The sequence below is a fragment of the Podarcis gaigeae genome (assembly GCF_964106915.1).
Source record: "Podarcis gaigeae genome assembly, chromosome: 2".
NCBI lineage: Eukaryota > Metazoa > Chordata > Lepidosauria > Squamata > Lacertidae > Podarcis > Podarcis gaigeae.
In genome coordinates, this window is record NC_139679.1 from 105,561,637 (window position 1) to 105,582,554 (window position 20,918).

The 20,918-nt window shown below is 43.5% G+C and overlaps 1 protein-coding gene across 6 annotated transcripts in view; it reads right to left on the reverse strand.

Moving 5' to 3' along the window:
- Nucleotides 1-20,918, reverse strand: part of PXK (PX domain containing serine/threonine kinase like) — a 48,784-nt gene that overhangs the window by 2,543 nt on the left and 25,323 nt on the right. For 2 of the 6 annotated variants that reach the window (XM_083724256.1, XM_083724255.1), the window contains exons 6-17: nt 20,051-20,124; nt 19,852-19,926; nt 17,995-18,099; nt 17,211-17,312; nt 14,722-14,883; nt 13,301-13,418; nt 13,107-13,185; nt 11,900-11,948; nt 11,608-11,685; nt 11,298-11,384; nt 10,095-10,164; nt 6,930-6,992 (exon numbers count right to left, since the gene is read on the reverse strand). In XM_083724256.1, coding sequence (XP_083580382.1) covers nt 6,930-6,992; nt 10,095-10,164; nt 11,298-11,384; nt 11,608-11,685; nt 11,900-11,948; nt 13,107-13,185; nt 13,301-13,418; nt 14,722-14,883; nt 17,211-17,312; nt 17,995-18,099; nt 19,852-19,926; nt 20,051-20,124 — 1,062 coding nt within the window. Of the gene's footprint in view, nt 1-4,320; nt 4,722-6,929; nt 6,993-10,094; nt 10,165-11,297; nt 11,385-11,607; nt 11,686-11,899; nt 11,949-13,106; nt 13,186-13,300; nt 13,419-14,721; nt 14,884-17,210; nt 17,313-17,994; nt 18,100-19,851; nt 19,927-20,050; nt 20,125-20,918 lie in introns of those variants that run through there. The other 4 variants (XM_083724258.1, XM_083724257.1, XM_083724260.1 and 1 more) reach the window with 3 other exon arrangements.

Genomic DNA, 20,918 nt, shown 5'->3' on the forward strand with positions numbered 1-20,918 from the left:
GATTTATCAAATACAGTCATACCTCGGGTTACAGATGCTTCAGGTTGCGTTTTTTCGGGTTACGGACTGCCAAAACCCGGAAGTACTGGAACGGGTTACTTCCGGGTTTCGGCGGTCACGCATGCGCAGAAGCGCCAAATTGCAACCCGCGTGTGTGCAGACGTGGGTTGCGAACGTGCATCCCACACGGATCACGTTCGCAACCCGAGCGTCCACTATATTATGATTGTCAGAATAAAAGATGTTTGAAAAGCCAGATTTTTTATGGATATGGGAAACTAAAGGTAACCAAACTAAAGGTAAAGGTAAAGGGACCCCTGACCATTAGGTCCAGTCATGACCGACTCTGGGGTTGTGGCGCTCATCTCGCTTTATTGGCCGAGGGAGCTGGTGTACAGCTTCCGGATCATGTGGCCAGCATCACTAAACCGCTTCTGGCGAACCAGAGTAGCGCATGGAAACGCCATTTACCTTCCCACCGGAGCAGTACCTACTTATCTACTTACACTTTTGACGTGCCTTCGAACTGCTAGGTTGACAGGAGCAGGGACCGAGCAACAGGAGCTCACCCCGTCGCGGGGATTCGAACTGCCGACCTTCTGATCGGCAAGTCCTAGGCTCTGTGGTTTAACCCACAGCGCCACCCGTGTCCCGGACCAAACTAGACTACAGGTAAACAGAACATCCTGGCAGCTAAAGTCCTTTCCCACAGAGCAGGTAACCCCTAAGCAAGTGCAGAGTGTGAGTAGAAAGGCTTTAGTAGGTTAAAGGTGGCCTGCAAGCCAAGATCAACTTTCTACACCCAATGCAGCTGCTGGCAACGTTGTACAACACCCTGTGTACATTTGCACCACAACAGCACCCAAATCCTGCCTAAAATGTTGGCAGAGCTGCTGCTTATGACACCAGGCATGGAGAAGCAACACTGTATTAAGGTCCTTCTCCCAAGTGCAATCGCTTTTTCATCCTCCCGCTCCTTTCAGGAGACAAAAGCCAGCCTGACAGTCCCTATCTCACGGCACATCAGCTTAAAACCAGAGAAGCCACATGTAGGCACCATCTTTGACATGCTAATGGCAGTGACGGATCTGGTTTCAAGTTCTTCATAGAGAAATCCCTTTGAAACACTTTCTCCAGCAACAATATTTCTAAATGCTTTGATTCAGTTGATAATCAGTTTAATGCTTTGGGGGGTGGGAGGGAACAAGCTCAGAGAGAACCGAAGAAGGCTGCAGGAAAGAAAATGTACAGAATGGCAAAAAATGCATGATGGGGTGACAAAGGAAGAACATGGGGAGAAACAGCAGCATGCTACCAGCTGAGCACGATCAAGCAGCAAATACATATTGAGTTTGTTTATTTTTTTTTAAAAAAAACAGCATCCTAAACAAGCACATACAGGTTTGTCTTTCAACCATCCCTGAGACATCTAAACACAGCAGGTTGCGAAGACGAGTAACATTCAACCAAACAGCCAAGTGAAAGAAGGAGGTATAAAAAGCTAGATACATATAGGTAAAAATGCACCGACCGTAAGAACCAACTGAGAATGCAAAATTAGTTGCAGGATGCTAGGAACAAAAGATCGAAAGCAAAAGGATGCCAAGGCGCATTGCTTGCAATTACAGTGACAGATGAAAATGCCAACAGTTCAATGAAAGGCAGTTTTCTACACATAGGAATTCACAAAGTCACCACCCTCAGTTACTAGAAATAGGACTTGGGCTTTTACACTGGGTACTTATGTTGCTTCACTGAACATAATTTTGAAAAGAATTCCAGTTAGAGACTCTCTGGCCTTGATTTGTCTTTTCAGATAGCAAATAGGGGATGGAGCGGGGTGATCCAAACATTCTTCTTCCAGTTTGCGTGTCTGTTAGAATTAAATACTCCTAATTCTCCTTGTTGACTCTACTCCCGACTTCTGTTTCACTAGGGAATTCTGAGTGGGGTCTTGCTGCACCAGTGTCAAAAGTGCCCATAATACCCATTTAAGAAGGTATATGCTTTCTCTTAAGAGCATATACACCCAACTTCTATAGCAGAAATGATTTCCTCCATGTGGAGGAATTACATTACTCAGGCAATACAAACCATCACTCATAAAAATCTCCACTTGAATTCCTAGAATTTCCTCCTTTGTTCTTTTACACACTACTCATATGAGCAGACTACCGTATTTTTCGCTCTATAGGACGCACTTTTCCCCCTTCAAAAATGAAGGGGAAATGCGTGTGCGTCCTATGGAACAAAGAAGCCATAGCCCCGCGACCCTCTCCCGGCTGGAGAGGTGACGCGTGGCTATGGCAGCAGCCTCTCCGCTATGCGCCTTTCCGCTGCTCCCTGACCTGCTCTTTGGGGCTGGTGGTGGGCTTCCCCCGCCAGCCCCAAAGAGCAGGTTGAAAGGAACTTGAAGCCTGGAGAGCAAGAGTGGTCAGTGCGCACCGACCCCTCTCCCTCTCCAGGCTTCCAAGGTAGCCGCCTGAAGGCGACTGAACGCACCTTAAATGGCACCTTGTTTTAGAGGGGGAAAACAAGAGGGGGGAAATTCTCCCCCACTCTGCACAGCGCCTCCTGCCGCTTCGCTGAAGGGGTGCTGGGCAGAGAGGGGGAGAAATTTTTTTTCTTGTTCTCCCCCCTCTAAAACAAGGTACATCCTATTGTCCGGTGCGTCCTATAGTGCGAAAAATATGGTAATTGCTCAATCTGTTAAATCTGCCGATATTGCCACTTGCTGTTCCTCCTTTTTTAAATTAAGTAGTATTTCACTTGGAAGATTATGTTGATTAGCAAAAGCAAAGGAATCGTAATACAGGCTAGGAGGTCTGGTACATTCAGCAGAATTTCTGTTCCACTAAACTCCCTAAAATCAAGCATTTGCCCAAACGCACCGTTACGATTTAACAAACAACTATTCGATGAAACAGCAATCTTCAGCCAATTCAATCCACATCTATTAACTAAAGCAGGCACCCCCAATCTCGGCCCTCCAGACGTTTTGGGACTACAACTGCTATCATCCCTAGCTAACAGGACCAGTGGTCAGGGATGATGGTAATTGTAGTCCCAAAAAATCTGGAGGACCGAGTTTGGGGATGCCTGGACTAAAGGATTAACTGCTTATTAGAATTTGCCCTGTTATAAATTATAGGACTAAAATGGAAGGGCAAACTAGCCACACTCCCTAGCACTCCCTCCACACTGTGTATCTGAAGAAGTGTGCATGCACACGAAAGCTCATACCAAGAACTAACTTAGTTGGTCTTTAAGGTGCTACTGGAAGGAAAAATTTTTTTGTTTTGACTATGGCAGACCAACACGGCTACCTATCTGTAACTTTATCTTTCTAGTTTGCATCCAATAATTTGCAGATTCCCTCCCCCCATTCCAGCATGAAAGATTACTGCATTTACGCGAATCCAATGCACCATCAAATCTAACCCACACTTCAATTTTCAAAACCTTGAAACCAATAAAGTATTTGCTGGTGAATGTAAACACACCATCAAATCTAATGTGCACCCTGATTTTTGCGATGTAATTTGGCCATAAAAGGTGTGCATGACAGTCGAGTAAATACATTAATTACAGCCAACTGAAGCCAACAGCACCTAGCTAAAAAACCAAGGCTACTGTGTCTTTTTCCATCTATACCATCAATAAAGCCAGCTCGGTTCAAACCTGTTCATACTTAAGCTATTTTAGCTCTGGAGAAATCTCTGTGTGTAACATTTCACAATACCGCATTCCGGGCAGGGTGGGAGTGGGGAAGAACAAGACAGGTGGGTAGGAAATGATCTCTGCTAGTGGAATATCACCACTCCTGCCCTTGCCAACAAATCATGTGCTGTGGTCTCCAGATGTTGCTAGCCTCAACCAGCTTGGCCAATGGAAAGGGATGGTGGGAACTGTTGCTCAACAATTTCTGTAGGACCAGATTCCCCATCCTTGTGCTACAGAATATTCCCACAGCACTAAGGGGCTGCTCAGGGTCAACTCGCTGGTTGCAAAAACATGAGCAGCCCACTCTCACGTGAAATAATTCATGCTACCATTGAAGGGCAACTGATTACTGCCTACAATCTCTCCTGGAACTGTAGTTAGTGATCCAAGGTCAATTAGCGAGTCTCATGGCTGAGAGGTGATTGAACTTGGCCAAGGCACTCCACCTGCCTACTTGACTACATTGGCTTACAAATTTATTTCAATTTAGGTAACACTTTTACCATCATGGGGATAAATTTTGGGGGGTTCTGCTAGCACCAAAATATACTGGACTGCATCTTGCAATTCACCCACTCTTGTGCTTGTTATTCTGTGGTGTGTGGTGTGTGTCCTTCAGGGGCCAGTTCTTATTTTCCTTCATGCCTCCTTCTCTTACAATTCCTTGAGTGTCAACCTATATTACATATTTCAAAAGGCTGCAAAGGAAAATATTGTTTTCTTAACTGCTAACAGCGAAGAGTACCTCTTTGCCCTTTCATCAATGTCTTCGTAGAGACATCGATACTGTGGTTTTTGACATTAAAAATAAAAAAATGTTTAAAAAGCAATCATCCAGCTAAAAGCTGAAGAAAGATGGCAAAGCGTGTTTCGGTTTGTTTTTAACGCACAGTTCACCACAATAACTTGTGACTAATGCTTTCCATTTTGGGTAAACATCTTTAAACATCAACATCAGATTACTTTACCAAGAATTCACGTTCAAAATGGCGCATGCTCTATTGAAGACAGCGGAAAGGAAAGAGAAAGAGAGAGAGAGAGAAAAGAGACAGGAAAAAGAGCACAAACAGTCAGTATTCTGATGTTAAGAGGGCTATTCAACAACAATAAGGAGATACAGACATCGGTTATTAAATACAGTTATGAACACAATGGTTAGACAAACTGGCCTGCTGACATGTTTTTCTATGGCTTTAAACTGGGGTTCCCAAACTGTGGTCCATGGACCACCGGTGCTGTCTGCAAGCTTCATTTAGGTGGTTCGCAGCCTGTCTGTGAACAGTGACAGCGGCAGAAGCAGCGGTGAACCTCTGTCACCCTTAGAACTCAGTGATCAACCCAGAGGGTGAGTTAGGTGGACCAGAAGTGATTTGGGAGGAAACACTTGAAAGGAGTGGAGAGGATTAGCAGCTAAATTAATGCAAGAAGTTTAATATTGATTCAAGTAAAAAAAAATCATATAGATGTATCAGAGTGCCTTACAATTGCTTAACAACATGCAGAAAAATCATTAAGCGGTCTACCAAGACCCTCAGCAATTTTCACATGGTCCATGGGCAGGGAGGGAAGGTTTGGGAACCATTGTCCTAGAATGAATTGCCCAGAGATAACAAAACATCCAGATCATAGTACATACACCACATACAAAAACATTCAATTTTTTTTCCTTTCGAAGGACTTCCGAGACTGGAGCTGTTTTATAGCGTCAGAAGATTCTCTCCTCTAGCCTGTATTGCTTACTCTGCTTGGCAACAACTTTCTGAGCTCTTAGAAAAAGGCATCTTGCAGTCCTGTTACCTAGGAATATTTAACTGCAGGAGCTAAGGATTGAACCTGTAGCCTTCTGCAAGGCATGCATATGGTCTATTGAACTATGGACTCCCATATGTCAAGCACTGTGGATAGTAGGTCCCTTTAGACAAGGTATCTTATTCACAATCCTGTCCCCAAAATCTAAGCAGCAGTAATCTCGAAATACATTTTCAAAATCCATTTGTCTTGTATGGAAGACATCACTAGAAAACAGACCTGAAATGATCCACTACCTTCCAAGGTTAATTCAGCCACTATATATGGATTTAGTAAGCTCATGACAAAATATCAAAACAAGCAAGCAACTGTGCCCAAATTATATCTACCAAAGGCCTAGAACCACAGAGGTTTGTGTGACGATCAACATCTGCCACTATCTAAATAAATTAAGGAGTAATGTATCCAACCAGGAGGAAGGAAATCCTTTAAGTCATTTCGCTTCTGAGCTGCCACTCACCACATAAACACACAATATGCATTTATTGTGTCCTCTGGTGGAAGTCGTTCCAATGGAAAACACACAGTTTAAACCACTCACGTGGCTGTTTCATCCACCACAAGTACACCATTGAGTTATCAGCTGCTCAATCAGGGCTTTTTTAAAATGCCAATTTGTATTATTCTATTAAGAAAACGCACTACTCAGAATGCCTAGCAATGTGTATGTCGTGTCACCTGAAAGTGGAGCGAGCGCTTTTTCAAACTGTTAAAAGGTGCAAGGGGGTGACACATAGACATGTAGTGAGATGGTTGGTCGTGCAGCACAGGCAAACACCCAAAGGGCCCAAACGTATGGTGGACCCAAGTAGTTTAGAGACAGCACAAAAGAGTTCTCTGATTTCCCTTCTTGCCCCTTCCATGTGAAATAAACCCACTTAGGGGGCTTTGACTGAAGCCTGCAAAATCCTAAGACAGGATAGAGGAAAACTTGAACCAACAAACAGGAAGGAAAGGCCCAGTGAAAAAGGCAGACAGAAGAACCCACCACATTGGAAAACAAGGAGGTATTAACCTGAACATATGAATATATCTTATACACACTATTCTGCTTCGGTGCTTAAATGAAGTCATCTCAATGGGCTAGGAATAACTTAGGTTTAGCGCCAGCAAAGGAGCCAGGCAAGCAGGATTAAAGGAAGTACAAACTATCAAGTAATTCACGTTTATGCTGATAAAACAAGAAGGCTGAAAACAGTTTGCCAGATTCAAAGAAGAAACACAAAATCTGAACTCTCTTCTATGGTGACAAGGCAGAATCAAAAAGCTATCAAGATGCGTTTTAAGGCAAGTGGTATTATTTCCTGTCTCATCAAGAGCAAAATTAGCCATTCTTCAGCTTGGCAACAAAACCCAAGAGAGAGATGGGCAGGCGGCGTGTCGACTCTTTAACTCACCTGCTGTACAAGGTGGAACAGGGGAAGAAGGTGATGTCAGAGGTGAACTCGCCCCAGAGCCTGCTGAATGAGAAACACCCAGAGTTGCTAAAAAGGTGCAGTTTCAAAATCCTTTTCACTGCTTAAAATGAGGCTTGCTGAAATAAGCAGCAAAGCTACACACACAGGGAGGGGACTGGGCCAACTGCACATTATAGGTTAAATGTGGAGGCGCATTTAATGTGACTGGGTTTTTTTTTTAAAAAACCCAAGTAATAAATAATAATAGTCAGTGCGGCTAACATCATATAAATAACACAGTATACATAAAAGCAGGCATAAATTCATTAAAATACATCTTAAAATTAATGCAGACAAATTAAAATCTGGGCAAATGGCAGTTACCAGGTTAAGATTGAGAGCGGTTAATACTTGCCAGGATCAACTGTTTTCAGTGATCATATAACCTGGGAACAGGCTGGGAGGCCTCCTTCATGCTTGTTCTTATACAAAGGAAAATAGGTCAGACTGCACCCTGGCCAAAGGCCTGGCGGAACAGCTCCGTCTTGCAGGCTCTGCGGAAAGATGTCAAATCCCACAGGACCCTAGTCTCTTGTGGGAGAGTGTTCCACCAGGCTGGGGCCACAGCCGAAAAGGCCCTGGGCTCTGGTCTTCAGAGTGTTGTTGTTTGATCTTCAGAGTGTTGTTGTTTGCAGACTGTAAGGTCCTCCATGGGGCATACCAGGAGAGGCACTTCTGTAGGTACGAGGGTCCCAGGCTGTTTAAAGGTTAAAACCAGCACCTTAAACCTGATCCTGTACTCCACCGGGAGCCAGTGTAGCTGGTATAGGATTGGGTGAATGTGATCTCTCGGCGAGGCAGATACAGTGGGAGACATTCAAGACCACAGCAGGAGGGGAAGGGGAATTTAACTATTTCAGTCTCTGCCACAGTCCATATGAAAATCCCACCTCCCCTCAAACTACTATTAGTATCAGGAGGAAAGCTTCTATTAGTGCCAATGAGAGCTTTCATTCCAAAACAAAATAGCAGGCAGGGGTGGGGGTGGGGCAGTCTTTTCCTGTCGGGAAGCAAAAGAATTAAATTTCTCCTCACCTATCACGGTCCTGACTTTTAAACAAAGAACCGCACCGGCAGCTGTTTTGTTTTGTTTTTGTTTTAAATAAGCCACGCTGAATGCAAAGACGCATTCAACATGTTACAGTTTGGCCCTGTAGCTAAGCTGAGGAACCAGGCAGAATATGAGTGGGTGGGATGCAAACAAGGCCAGGGTGTTCTGTGGTGGGTCACGCCATGCAGTTTGCAGCAGAGAAGGGCAAACCCTGTGCAAATTTCAATACTCTGTCTGCTTCATAGAGACTAATTCTATCCTTCAGAGCAGTGATCCCACTAGTGCAAACTTGCCTGGAGGGGAATTAAAATTCCAGCAAGAAACTTTACCAACTGTACTCTTAGCTAAACACAAGGGGATTTGCAGGTCAGCGGATGTTGTTGGCACCTGGTCATGAACAAGATTGTACACCATGAAAAAGTTCTGGGAAGTAATGAATTACTAAATCCTTGAGAGCCAAACTAGGGGATATGTGGGAGTTGGACAAAATGTCTCCCAGTGCTGGTTTTGTTTTTTTAGAGAGAGTTATGCAGCAGGCAGCAGTGGCCATAGATCAGATCAGATCAGATCAGATCAGAGTGTGTCTGTGTGTATTTAACTCTTGTTCCACAGGCCTATTGTCTAATCAAACCCCTGCTTCTTTTCCACACGCTGGGAAGAAGACACAAGGCCAATTTCATTTTGAAGAACAGCCCACTGGGGAGCACGGTCTACCTCCCAGCCACTGCTCAGATCAAATCCACAGCTTCCCATTGCTCAAGTTCAGGCTTGTCTGTTTTAAAGCAACAGACCCCAATGGGTTTCTTCATGTATCTTCTGTCCACAATCTAATTTGGGTCGCTAAGCGCTGCGCAGTAATACACATCTCTCTATGTGGCGAGGCTACCTCATTGATAAGCGATGCTTCCAAAATCTCCCTTGGTGGAATATATTTTATTACAAGGTCTGCAAAAGTATGCAGAACCTTCTATTAATTTTATTCTAAGGGGAGTACCGTGCTCTATACAGTCGTTCTTTATTGTTTAAGTCTCGTTTGGATGTTGCTGTGTTTGAAAACTTAATAAACACATATCTCTCTTTAAAAAAAAAAAAATGCTCTGCTTGGAATGTATATCAAGGGCCTATCGCCCTTCTCATGCAGGCAGCTTTCCTCCCCTTCCTGGTGAATCAATTGCTAGAAGCAGAAGGGAAATATTGGTGAATTCACGCTGAGATGATGTGCTTTCTCCAGCTCCTGTCTCAGTGTATTAGTCAGGTTCACCATAAGCAAACAGTTGCTGCCACAAAGAGCTGCCACAGCCAGGGCAAGGGTGTGCCAACCCAAGTGTATGCCAATCCTTGTGCATCTATGGAAAATGGCTTAACAAGGAGATCCTGAGCACTGCAAGTCACTATCCCAGAAAAAGTCCCCCTAGCTCACAGCTCGAGATCTGACAGCCTCGTAGCAATGGCATTGTCAGCATTGTACACACACTTCATTAGACTTTGCGGGGAAAAAATCTTGCTCCAGTGCCTCATATGTCACAACAAGGCTCCTGTCTTGGTGTGGCAAACTAAGGCCCGGGGACCGGATGTGGCCCAATCACCTTCTAAATCCGGCCCATGGTCAGGAATCTGCGTGTTTTTACATGAGCAGAACATGTCATTTTATTTAAAATGCATCTCTGGGTTATTTGTGGGGCCTGCCTGGTGTTTTTACATGAGTAGTAGTAGTAGTAGTAGTAGTAATAATAATAATAATAATAATAATAATAATAATAATAATAATTTATTATTTATATCCCGCCCATCTGGCTGGGTTTCCCCAGCCACTCTGGGCAGCTTCCAACAAAATATTAAAATACGATAGTCTGTTAAACATTAAAAACTTCCCTAAACAGAGCTGCCTTCAGATGTCTTATAAAATGCATCTCTGGGTTATTTGTGGGGCATAGGAATTCATTCATTTTTTATTAATTTTTTTCAAAATATAGTCTGGCCCCCCACAAGGTCTGAGGGACAGTAGACCGGCCCCCTGCTGAAAATGTTTGCTGACCCCTGGTGTAGTTAGTTACCTGAATTGTTAGAGTTGCTGTACTTCATCGTTTGTTCCTCTCCACTCTCAAAGGACGAGCGTTTAGACTTCTGCAGGCAGAAAAAGGAAGAGATTCAACAGTTCACAAGTGGTTAGCTGACTGCCGTTTCGCAACTCTTTTTCCTAGTTCCAAACAGGCCTGCGCATTTCACATGCATTAACCCCATGAGAATTAGCATGGCAGGCAGCAGCGCTGGTGGACAAGTCTTAATTGCAGGGGCCAAGAGCATTTACACAGAGCGCCCAAATCCTCACCAATTACCACCCTTCGGAATACTGCAGGTATAGCTTCAGTGCACAGTGGCAACTGGAGCTCACTACTATCGTTGAAACATGACAACAGTTTCAAAAGGCAGTGTTGAGACCTGGAACTGGAATCTTCCCCTCTCGTTGCGGTAGCTGGGACCATTCTTCTGACTGCCTCAATGTGCTGACGGAGGAAAACAATGTCCTTTAAATGAGCGGAACCTTCCCCTCACCAGTTTAGGTTTTTGCCCATGAGAAACTACCTCAAGAAACAATGATTATTTGGCTTAGAAATGTGCCATCGCAGTTGTAGACAGGATGTAGACGGAACCATTAGCGTAGTCCTTTGTGCAGGGTAGATTTCAGCCTGTGTTTGTCTCCCCCCAGACAGTCACATTATGAACTTTTGAGGGTAGGATGCACATCAGAGTCTTTTGACATAGACCCATCTCCACAACCACCCACACAGAGTTGGTACAGATCTACCACAAGTTACCGCATTGTGAGGTAGTGTACAAAATGCTAGACTTGGATCAGGAACAGCTGGGTTGAAATCCCCTTAGCCAGGAAGTTTCAGCATAGCTAAAACTTCTTATTCTAGCTCTAGCTTCTCTCACAGAGTTGTTGCAAGTACAGAAATGGAATGATCCCAAGACACTATCTTCTTAGGCAGAAGAGATATATATAAATGAGATAAACAACAATGTGCTAGGCAGCTTTCCATGCCTGTTTTAAAATGTTATTAATAAATACAACTATTTTCCCATTATATTTATTAATAAAGTTTTTAAACAGGGATGAATCGCTGCCTAACATATTGCTGCTGCTCTCATTTGTATCCTGTTATATACAGTTTGAAATGGGATGATTGTGTATACACTATTTTCCCATTCTGAGAGAAGTATTATTATTAATCTTAGATTCCAGTGCTGCTTACTTTTCGTGCTAAGATCTTCCTCTTTTTTTTCTCTTCCTCTGAACCATAATGAGATTGGGCTCTCGTCAGTCTTCTGTGCTGATGAATCTTTTAACGGAAGAAGAAAAGGACTTAGGGGGCAAAGAGGATTACAAATGTTTACCAATTCAAAAACCATTTCCCCATTAGATGTTGTTGTAATAGTTCTCTCTGTTTTATATACATTGTAAAATGAAATAATTATAAAAATATCAACCCAAAATAATAATAATAATTAGCAGTATTTGTCTGAGAAACCATCAGCACTAATGGAAAGAGGTTCAAAACTTACCTGCTTCTGTTCTTCTACTAGTCTTTTCTCTATGCATTCTTTGGCAATCTTCAATGCTTCTTTTAACTTAGTGGGGATCTGATAAGTGAAAAGAAAAAGGTCCACAGCTTGGTGAGAGACTAATATTTATAACATGGCATTCATGCAGATATTCTCTAGAAGTCTGTTGGGCTTAGGGGGAGGGGGTGCCAGGGGGAAGTAGCAATGTGTCAAGGACTGAAAAGTTGGGAAGGGACGGCTAGATAAAATATACTATTAAAAGCAAATTGCCATCAATGTAATTCAACTGTACCTTAAACTGTGTTTTTTCTGAATTTGTTAAAAGGACATCACTGAATAACCTGAAATAAAAAACAAACAGATAATGCACATTCAAAAGCCAGCCAGCAAGCACCATCCTACCTAACTGCTGGGTTGTTGTTGTTGTTTTTTTAATTTTGCACTTGGACTAATAGGAACTGCAGCTCATTGGATTAAGCTCCATATGGCAAGGTAGATATGGGTGAAGCAGCTCCTTTCAACTCAAGTCTCCAGCAGCTTAGTGGAAACTAGTACAAATAGGAGCTGCTTTGCAAAAATGGCTTGCCGCGCAATGACTAAACCAGGAGACAGCAATTCCAAGGAGCCAGACTTAGCTGCAACCCAGTGTTGCTCAGAAATTCTAAGAAATGAAAAAAATAAATAGTGCAGTTTTTAAAATAGTGGTCAAAACCAGTGCCATTTCAAAAGGTTCAGTCCACCACCCTGACTCAAAAAGGCACCCAACTGTATCCAGATAGACAAAAACCTGCTCTGTGCATAGCTGTCAACTTACAGATTTGAAAATAAGGGACCAGCAGCCTCAAAAATAAGGGATCAGCAGCCAAAATAAGGCATTTTCCGGGCACAGGTATGTTCAACTTCTGAGCCCCTCCGAGCCAAAGGCAGAAAGCCCAGCCAGCAGCCAAACGAAGCCTCAAGCGGTGGTTCCCACAGCACAGCAACCCGACAAAGGGGATGCAGCAAGGAAAACCACCGTCACCTCTCCACTGGGAAGCGCTGAGCAAAGGCGAGTCCCCAGGCAATGTGGCCGATTTGATTGGCACAAGGCATGCAAGCTCCACCCCCCAGTCGTTCTTAGACTCCTTATTGGGTGAGCAACGCAGCCAAGCAACACAGTTGGAGCCTCCCTCCTCCCTGGCCGGCAGGGAGGGAGGGAGAGGAGCTGCTTCCTTTCAAACCCGGGAAATTTAAGGGACATCATCAATAGGGGACAGCAGCGGGACACAGAGCTGGGATAAGGGACTTTCCCACCAAATAAGGGACAGTTGACAGCTATGGCTCTGTGATCCCAGGAACTACCACACAAAATGTGGTGATGGCATCCGAATGCACAGCAAACAAAGCAACTTTCAAAACTATACAGCGGATGTTCAAACATGTGGTTCCATGACCAAGTGAGTCACTCGAAGCCAGTTAGGAGTGACTAGCCTGTACAGAGAGAACAAATAGGGACTTACGGCATTTGTAAGAGCCGGGAGACTGTAGGCATGCCATTCTTCATGGCTTCGGGGGAAATAATGGATTCCAGTACAGTTACTGAAGGGGCGAGAAATACAGAAGTTAAGTTGAAGGTGAGAAATGTAGAAGAAATGCAAACAATCAGAGTTTGAACTAGGCCGAAATGTTGCTTTGAGCAGCAACCTGCACTCACCTACAGATGTGGATGGTGCAGGGGGGAAGCTGTCCACTGGAACAGAGTCTGGGGGTCTCCCGTAGGTCATTTCGTACAGTAAGTGACCAAAGCAATGCACATCAACACTTTCTAAAGTCTGCGAAAAGAAATGGGAGGGAGAGACAGCTTGCTTAAAATATCACGTGATTATCACATGAACCCTACTCTCCACTGGCATCAGTGATCCTGCGCTTGTAACGAATGTTTACTTCCTGTGTGTACTTGCTGCAAAATGAATAACCGCCAACGGCAAGCATGAATTACATGAATTAAGGTTACATTCCTATACACACTTACCTGGCAGTCTGTCCCATTGAACTCAACAGGACTTAGTTCTGAGCAGGCATGGGTTAAGATCGAGCCACAGGAGGATTAGCAAGGGAACTGTTTAGGGAACTGTGATTTGGGACAGACAAAAAACAGCCTCTCTTCTGACTGGTTATATTGCAAGTTCACGTCTCAAGCAAACTCAAAACAACTACGGTAGGTAACAATTTCTGAAAGCAGTAAGATCCAACTTGTTCCACAAGGTATTTTCAGGACTACCAATATGGCTGAGATCCCATCGGATAAGTGATGTTAAGTTTGACATTATAATAGAGAGGGGAGCTTTTCCAAGTGATAAAACAAGACCCCACCCCCTCCAGGATAATCCATCGGTACACTACTCACATGTTTACAGCACCAGTACTACAATACAGTCATACCTTGGTTTTCAAATGCCTTGGTACATGAACGTTTTGGCTCCCAAACAATCGAAAACTGGAAGTGATTGTTCCAGTTTCTGAATGTTCTCTGGAACCCAAACATCCAATGTGACTTCCGCGACTTCCGATTGGCTGCAGGAGCTTCCTGCAGCCAATTGGAAGCAGCGCCTTGGTTTCCGAACGATTTGGAAGTCAAATGGATTTCCGGAACGGATTCCATTCGACTTCCAAGGTACCACTGTATGTGGTATTCACAAATGCCCTTCTTTGGTGAAAAGACGCTGTAGCAAAGGAGTAGCAACTGTACATTCATTGTGCAATATAATATTTATCTGAAAAAGCCAACTACATACTGCAAGGTTTCGGCATTTCAGAGTTGGCTTATCGTTTTCCCTTTCCCTCTAGGAAAACAAAACCAGAACAAGTCAGGGGTTTCTCCCTTCTGGTTTTTGGTGCCACCCTCCAATTCTCCTCCTCTTTCTTCCAAAAAAAGAGATAAGTGTTAACTAGTTCTTGTAACAAAACAAAACAAAAAAACCACACTGCTGTGTTTCCAAACATCCTTTAAACATCTTTCTATTAAGCTTCTCTCATAGCATTACTGAAAAGCTTTTCTTTTTAAATAAGGTGACTATTTCAACGTATGACATCTATAACGGATTCCCACGCACAAAGATGCTTGCCTCGACGTACATTAATTTTGCGGAACTGTGTGAAGTAGGACCGGTAGAAGGAGGGGAGCCCCAGCAGCGAATTCTCCAAATCCAGTAACCTGCATGTGTCCCCGTCCATCATGACATTGGAAGCATGGAGGTGGCCGTACGGAAATCCTTTTTCGTGCAAGAATTTTAAGACCTGGGAGACCAAGCACACAGATGTTTTAGTTTGAGGAAATTAATTCCCTTGCCAAGATCTATTAAATGCCTGTCCAAAGATGTATCCCACACCCTCCCACACATCCCAAAGGGCATTAATTGGGGGCTTTCGTTCTGTGATGGGTACAAGCCCTATTCACACTTCCCCTGCCCAACCGCCTTTGATGCTTCTGTTATTACTATCCAATAGCCCTTCCTCACCCCTTTCAGATGCTACAGATTTGCTTAAATACCTTCCCACCCTTCTCAAGCCACCTCGAACTCACAAGGTGCACATCTGCATTTTGTGGGATGTGATCCACGGGTAGCAGTCAAGTACAACATTCCTTGTAACTAGAGTGGACATGCAAGGATATAATCGGTCCAGCCAGTCGAAATTCCTGTTCCTCCTGGCCTGGAGCATCCTTCCTCTTGCATGTGACCAGAGGTGGGCGTGACCCTACCTGTCCAGGTAACAAAAGGAAGAGTCACGCAGCTCCCACCCCCCTTTTTTCTCTTTCTCCATTTGTCTGCTTCCAGCTAGGACTGCAGCCAACAGCAGCACAGGGACCTTCCCCCATATGTGGTAAATCCACATGTACATATTTGTAACTTTAAGCCTGCCTTCAGGATTCATACTGTGTACTGCCTGAACGCGAGTAAACTTACTTTTTGTTGACTAAGAATAGACTGTGGTGTCTTTATTCTTTTAAGATGGATTCGAGGGAACTTACCAGGAACGTACAATTCAATCTGCCGCAGATTGAATGGCATAATAGTAAGAGGTTCTAACAAGCCTACAACCAGCTTTCTTGCTGTGCGCGAGAAGGGGAATGTAACTGCTACATAAGGAACTTGCTAGCGCAATTTAGGAAGGATATGAATAAACAATATATCCTCTCCCGCCACCCTTAACATTACCGCACATTTTGCATTTTTGGGTCACATATTGCATCTAGCACACTTCCAATGATCTTAGGCAGTGGTTTCCAATCAGTGTGCCGTGAAAGATGGTCAGAGGAGGAGGAGGAGGAGTTTGGATTTGATTTCCCGCTTTATCACTACCCGAAGGTGTCTCAAAGCGGCTAACATTCTCCTTTCCCTTCCTCCCCCACAACAAACACTCTGTGAGGTGAGTGGGGCTGAGAAACCTCAGAGAAGTGTGACTGGCCCAAGGTCACCCAGCAGCTGCAGGTAGAGGAGCGGAGACGTGAACCCGGTTCACCAGATTACGAGTCTATCGCTCTTCACCACTACACCACACTGGCCCACTGGCCCTCTTTCTTTCCTTCCCTCCTCTGATGCCCTCTTGCGTCTCTGCCTCCCCAAGGCTTCCACAGCTGTTTGTTGCAGCTGCCCTGCCTACAAGCTCCCCAGGAGAATGGTGCCTCTGGGGCTGGCCAGGAGGTCCTGGTTGCCAGGAACTGAGATGGCCTTGGAGTAAGCAAGCAAGTGGATGAGGGAGCACAGCTAGCCAGTCTGCCAACCCTTGCCATTGGGAATGGACCGACAAGTCCCAGGCCCCTGTGGGGCAGTGTGAGGAGGCACCTCTCTTTGGGGTGGGGGGCAGGGCAGCTCAGAGACCAGGGATGGTAGCAGCAGCTGCCCGGAGGACTCCCAAGGAGAGGAGGCTGAGGGAACACCTCACAAGGGAGGGTGTTTGAAAAAGGGTGAGAGGCTGCCAGCTCTGCAGGCAAGGGGTGATAATAATAATAATAATAATAATAATAATAATAATAATAATTTATTATTTGTACCCCGCCCATCTGGCTGGGTTTCCTCAGCCACTCTGGGCGGCTTCCATAGAAACCAGAAAACACTAAAATATCATACATTAAAAACTTCCCTGAACAGGGCTGCCTTAAGATGACATAACTGGGCTCCTGAATGAGCCCCACAGGGTGACACAGAAAGAATGTAGTTGGTCAAGGGAGTCGTGGACTCAAAACAGTCGAAAGCCGTTGATCATAGGCATGTATTAAGGGACTGCTTCTTTCAAAACAGATTGGCTTCCACATGGCAAAAAGTAGGTCCCTTTCCCAGGTAAGGTGTGCTTTGCACCTGCACCCCAGGAACATTTTACAGGAAGAAAATACAAGCAAGGCTAGAGTCTCCTCTACCTGCATGCATACAGCCATACCTCACCCATTTTCCTCTGCAAAATTCATTCGGATTTTGCATTCCAATGTGACATTTCCAGCACACATGGAAAAACATTCACAGCTGATTTGGGTTTCAGATACACTTTTTGTTACTGTTTAGAACTTCAAGTGGATTGCCTGCCTTAACAGCAAATCTATTTTAGACAATCTAAAAAAAATCCTGTACCTCTAGAATTTGTCTGCCGAACGTTTTAATTTGCTGAAGTTCAAGACCTTGAATTTTCTTCGGGTTGCAGTACTTCTTCAGAAATGGATCTTTTGGCTTCGCCTGTAATAATCGTAACAGCAATTTTGTTTTTAATCTCAAACATCACAGAAGTTATCACATCAGCGCAAGGCATTTCAATTATTAAAAAGTTTTTTTTCCTTGCGTGCACTAAGAAAATATTAGGGCAGGTCCCTGATTAAAGAAATCTTTAGGCAATGAATCACATGAGCTGCAGTCTAAGGGTTGTGTCCAATGATAGTCCTGCTAAGAGTAGACCTAATGAAATTAATAGACAACTTAGATGCATCATTTCAATTGATCCACTCTCGAGTAGAACTTGAGTTGGATACAATCCTAAGTAATTACATTTGCATGTGAGTAAAACAATAGTTCTGAAGCAAGGCATTGTTTTCCTTGATTTTAGATGCAGGTCTTGTAGCAGGCAACATCTTAGAAGAGGAACACCCCACCCACCCCCTTGTGTGTGAGAAAGAAAAGTTGAAAATGCCAAAAATGCCTCTTAGCTTGGTGCTTGGCACTTATAAGAACTTCGTTAAAAATAATATGTTTTAAAAATCTGCTGTCCAGTTATTAGGGATATATATATATAGCATGCAAGCAAAATGGTTCTTTAGATTTATTCAATGTTGCAGACCTAAAAAATACGCTCTGCAAATACGTCAAGTCCACGTTACTTATGTACCTTGAAAACATTATGCCTCGAGAGCATACTTAACCCTACCTTATATATCAGGTCTTTGAGTGTTCCTTTTTCGCTGAATGGTCTTATTACCAGTGCAGAAGATTCATTGGCCATTGCAAAAGTGACTTTGTAAATATAGGGATGCTGTTTTTTTAAAAAAGGGAGAGAACACATTTAAGTTTTCTAACATTCTGATCCTGTCCCACCAAGTTCAATGTGCAAGTACGGTCTTCACAGTGATATAAACCAGTGTTGGGGACTATGGAGTCCTTTCAACCTCATGGTTAAGAACATCTGGAAGGCACCAGGTTAGGGGAAGGGATGATTAAGATGACAGTCCAAATGGGGCTTTACTGAGCCAGTCTGTTGCTCGATAAAACACCCCTGATTTTGTTGAACATTCATTGTACCAAACACGACTCCTGCACACGGTAATTCAAGAAGATTGTTGCATGATCAGTTTCCCCCCCAGTATGCAGCAAACACCAAAGCCTGCTCAAAAGAGTGAGAGATGTCCTGGCAAAAACACTGCTGTGTGTTCTAGAGAAATTTGTGCATGGCCAATTGCTCACATTTAAAGGATTAGCGTTTCCCAGCAGAGACCTTTACTTTTGTTTAAATTTTGAACATGACAATCAGGTTTTTTGTGGCAACTCTGAAATGTGTTTGCTTACAGGGATAAACCAAACGACACCCTCAGGAGCTTCTATTGCATTGTAAATAAGTACCTAACACCTAAAGTGATAAAAGGGAAGGGCATACAGTGGTACCTCGGGTTACATACGCTTCAGGTTACAGACTCCGCTAACCCAGAAATAGTGCTTCTGGTTAAGAACTTTGCTTCAGGATGAGAACAGAAATCGTGCTCCAGTGGTGCGGCAGCTAAAGTGGTGCTTCAGGTTAAGAACAGTTTCAGGTTAAGAACGGAACTCCGGAACTAATTAAGTACGTAACCAGAGGTACCACTGTACAAGGTTACTATTGCACATGGTGTTTGGGATAAAACCATGACGGTAGTTCATTTGTTTGCACAAATTAGCTCACAAATAAACTTGTTTTGTTCCTGTAGAGCTTATGGTTGCACACCTCATTTTACCCAATCTACACAGTTAAAATCCCCATTAACACAGTGGAGCTTGCTTTTGAATAAGCATGCACAAGTCTTCAATGCAGCTTTCTTTAATGGCTACTAGCCCAGATGGCTATGTTTCATCTTAACTGCTGAAAGGCAGAATTGCCAGTTGCTGGGGATCCCAAACGGGGAGAGCAATGAACTTTTACAGCCTCCCCCTTCCTCCCCTCTCTCTTCCAACTTCTCTTTTCCCTCAACCCCTTATTGCCTATAACAGAAATGTCTCGCTCTCTGAATATGACAGAGTTTACAACTTGAAAACAGGGACTCTGTATGTTCTACTGCAGGCTTCTTCAACCTCAGCCCTCCAGGTGTTTTTGGCCTACAACTCCCATGATCCTTAGCTAGCAGGACCAGTGGTCAGGGATGATGGGAATTGTAATCTCAAAAATCTGGAGGGCCGAGGTGGAGGAAGCCTGTTCTACTGTTATCCAAGAAAATATTGTAATAAAAACATATTTAAAAAACAAAACGCAAGAAACAAAACCTGCAATAAAATGTATTTCTTTTATTTACTTAACAAAAAGAGAACGCTCAAAATAAACTCCTAGCCGGCTGTGACAAGGAGATTCACAGCTAATGAAAACTGCTTTAAATGCCCATCCAGTTTAAGAACGAGGCATGGGTGGTAGATAGCCCAAGAGCCAAGCTCTGAAATCAAGATGGGATACGGTCACCTCTGTGCACTACTGACGTCTGTGAAGTTTTGTGTTGGACCAAGGAAAGTATGTGGATTAAAAGTAACAATTAAAGAAACTACTCACAGAACAAGAAGAAAGAAGTTTCACAGCGCACTGAAGATCTTTGTCAGACAGGTACTTGTCAGGGCCAAGGTCAGCCTGGAAATACAATGACTACGTTACTGAAAATGACAAAAAACAAACAAAACACCACACGCTGATTAAAAGAACAGGGACACACTGTAATCGAAGCACCACAATGGCTCCCAAAAGTGAAACTTGCCCAGCTCAACGCTAGCCGCTCCTTTGGTTGATTTTTAATCTTCATTAAGAAATATTTCTTCCGTATCCTCCACCCTAAAAAAAGAAAACAGCTACGTGATTACCAATAGTTTGATTGAAGTTGGCAAATGAGGGTTTTCATTTTCTACACAAGCCACGTTCAGATAAGCAGATTGGCCAGGCGTGCACCCAACATGACCCCAATTCTCCTGCAGCAATTCTGTGTTTTCTATAAACACCAATTAGTTCGGAAAGTCTGTTCCAATACAACCTCATTGTTTCACTGTCTCAAATGAAAAGGAAAGGGACTTTTCACTATCAACTGTACAAATGCACTATTGCATTAAATTGTGTGGACGTGGGTGGTCCTTAAAAAATAATATTTGGATTATTTGTGTTACGGGCTGATTCATGACCGTTCTCCCCAGTGCTTTTTTTCTGAGGGGTGCGCAGTGGTAAACATACTCCTAAACATTTTGTGAATCTTTGTGCTTTTGTCCATTTACTGTATTTATTTTTCCCGATTTGAAAAAAATTGTGATTTTCTTGAGTCAAAATGAGAGTACCCCTAAACATTTTTCTAAGAAAAAAAAAGGCACTGGGTCTCTCTAAATAGTCTGAAGTGGGACACGCCTATGTATAAACTCACTTCCACCTCTCAAAAGCCACTTGTAGAAACTATCTTTCAAGCCTTACTTTCTTCGTTTACAACAGAAAACGCAAAGAATGAGAAGTTTACATGAAACAAACTTTCTAATTCATTTTAAATATTAATATAGAGGTGTGTGCATGGAATGTGCATTTGAATAAAATTTAAGCATAACGGGGGGGGGTCTGCCTCTTGAAAAGGGCCTCAAACTGTTCTGACA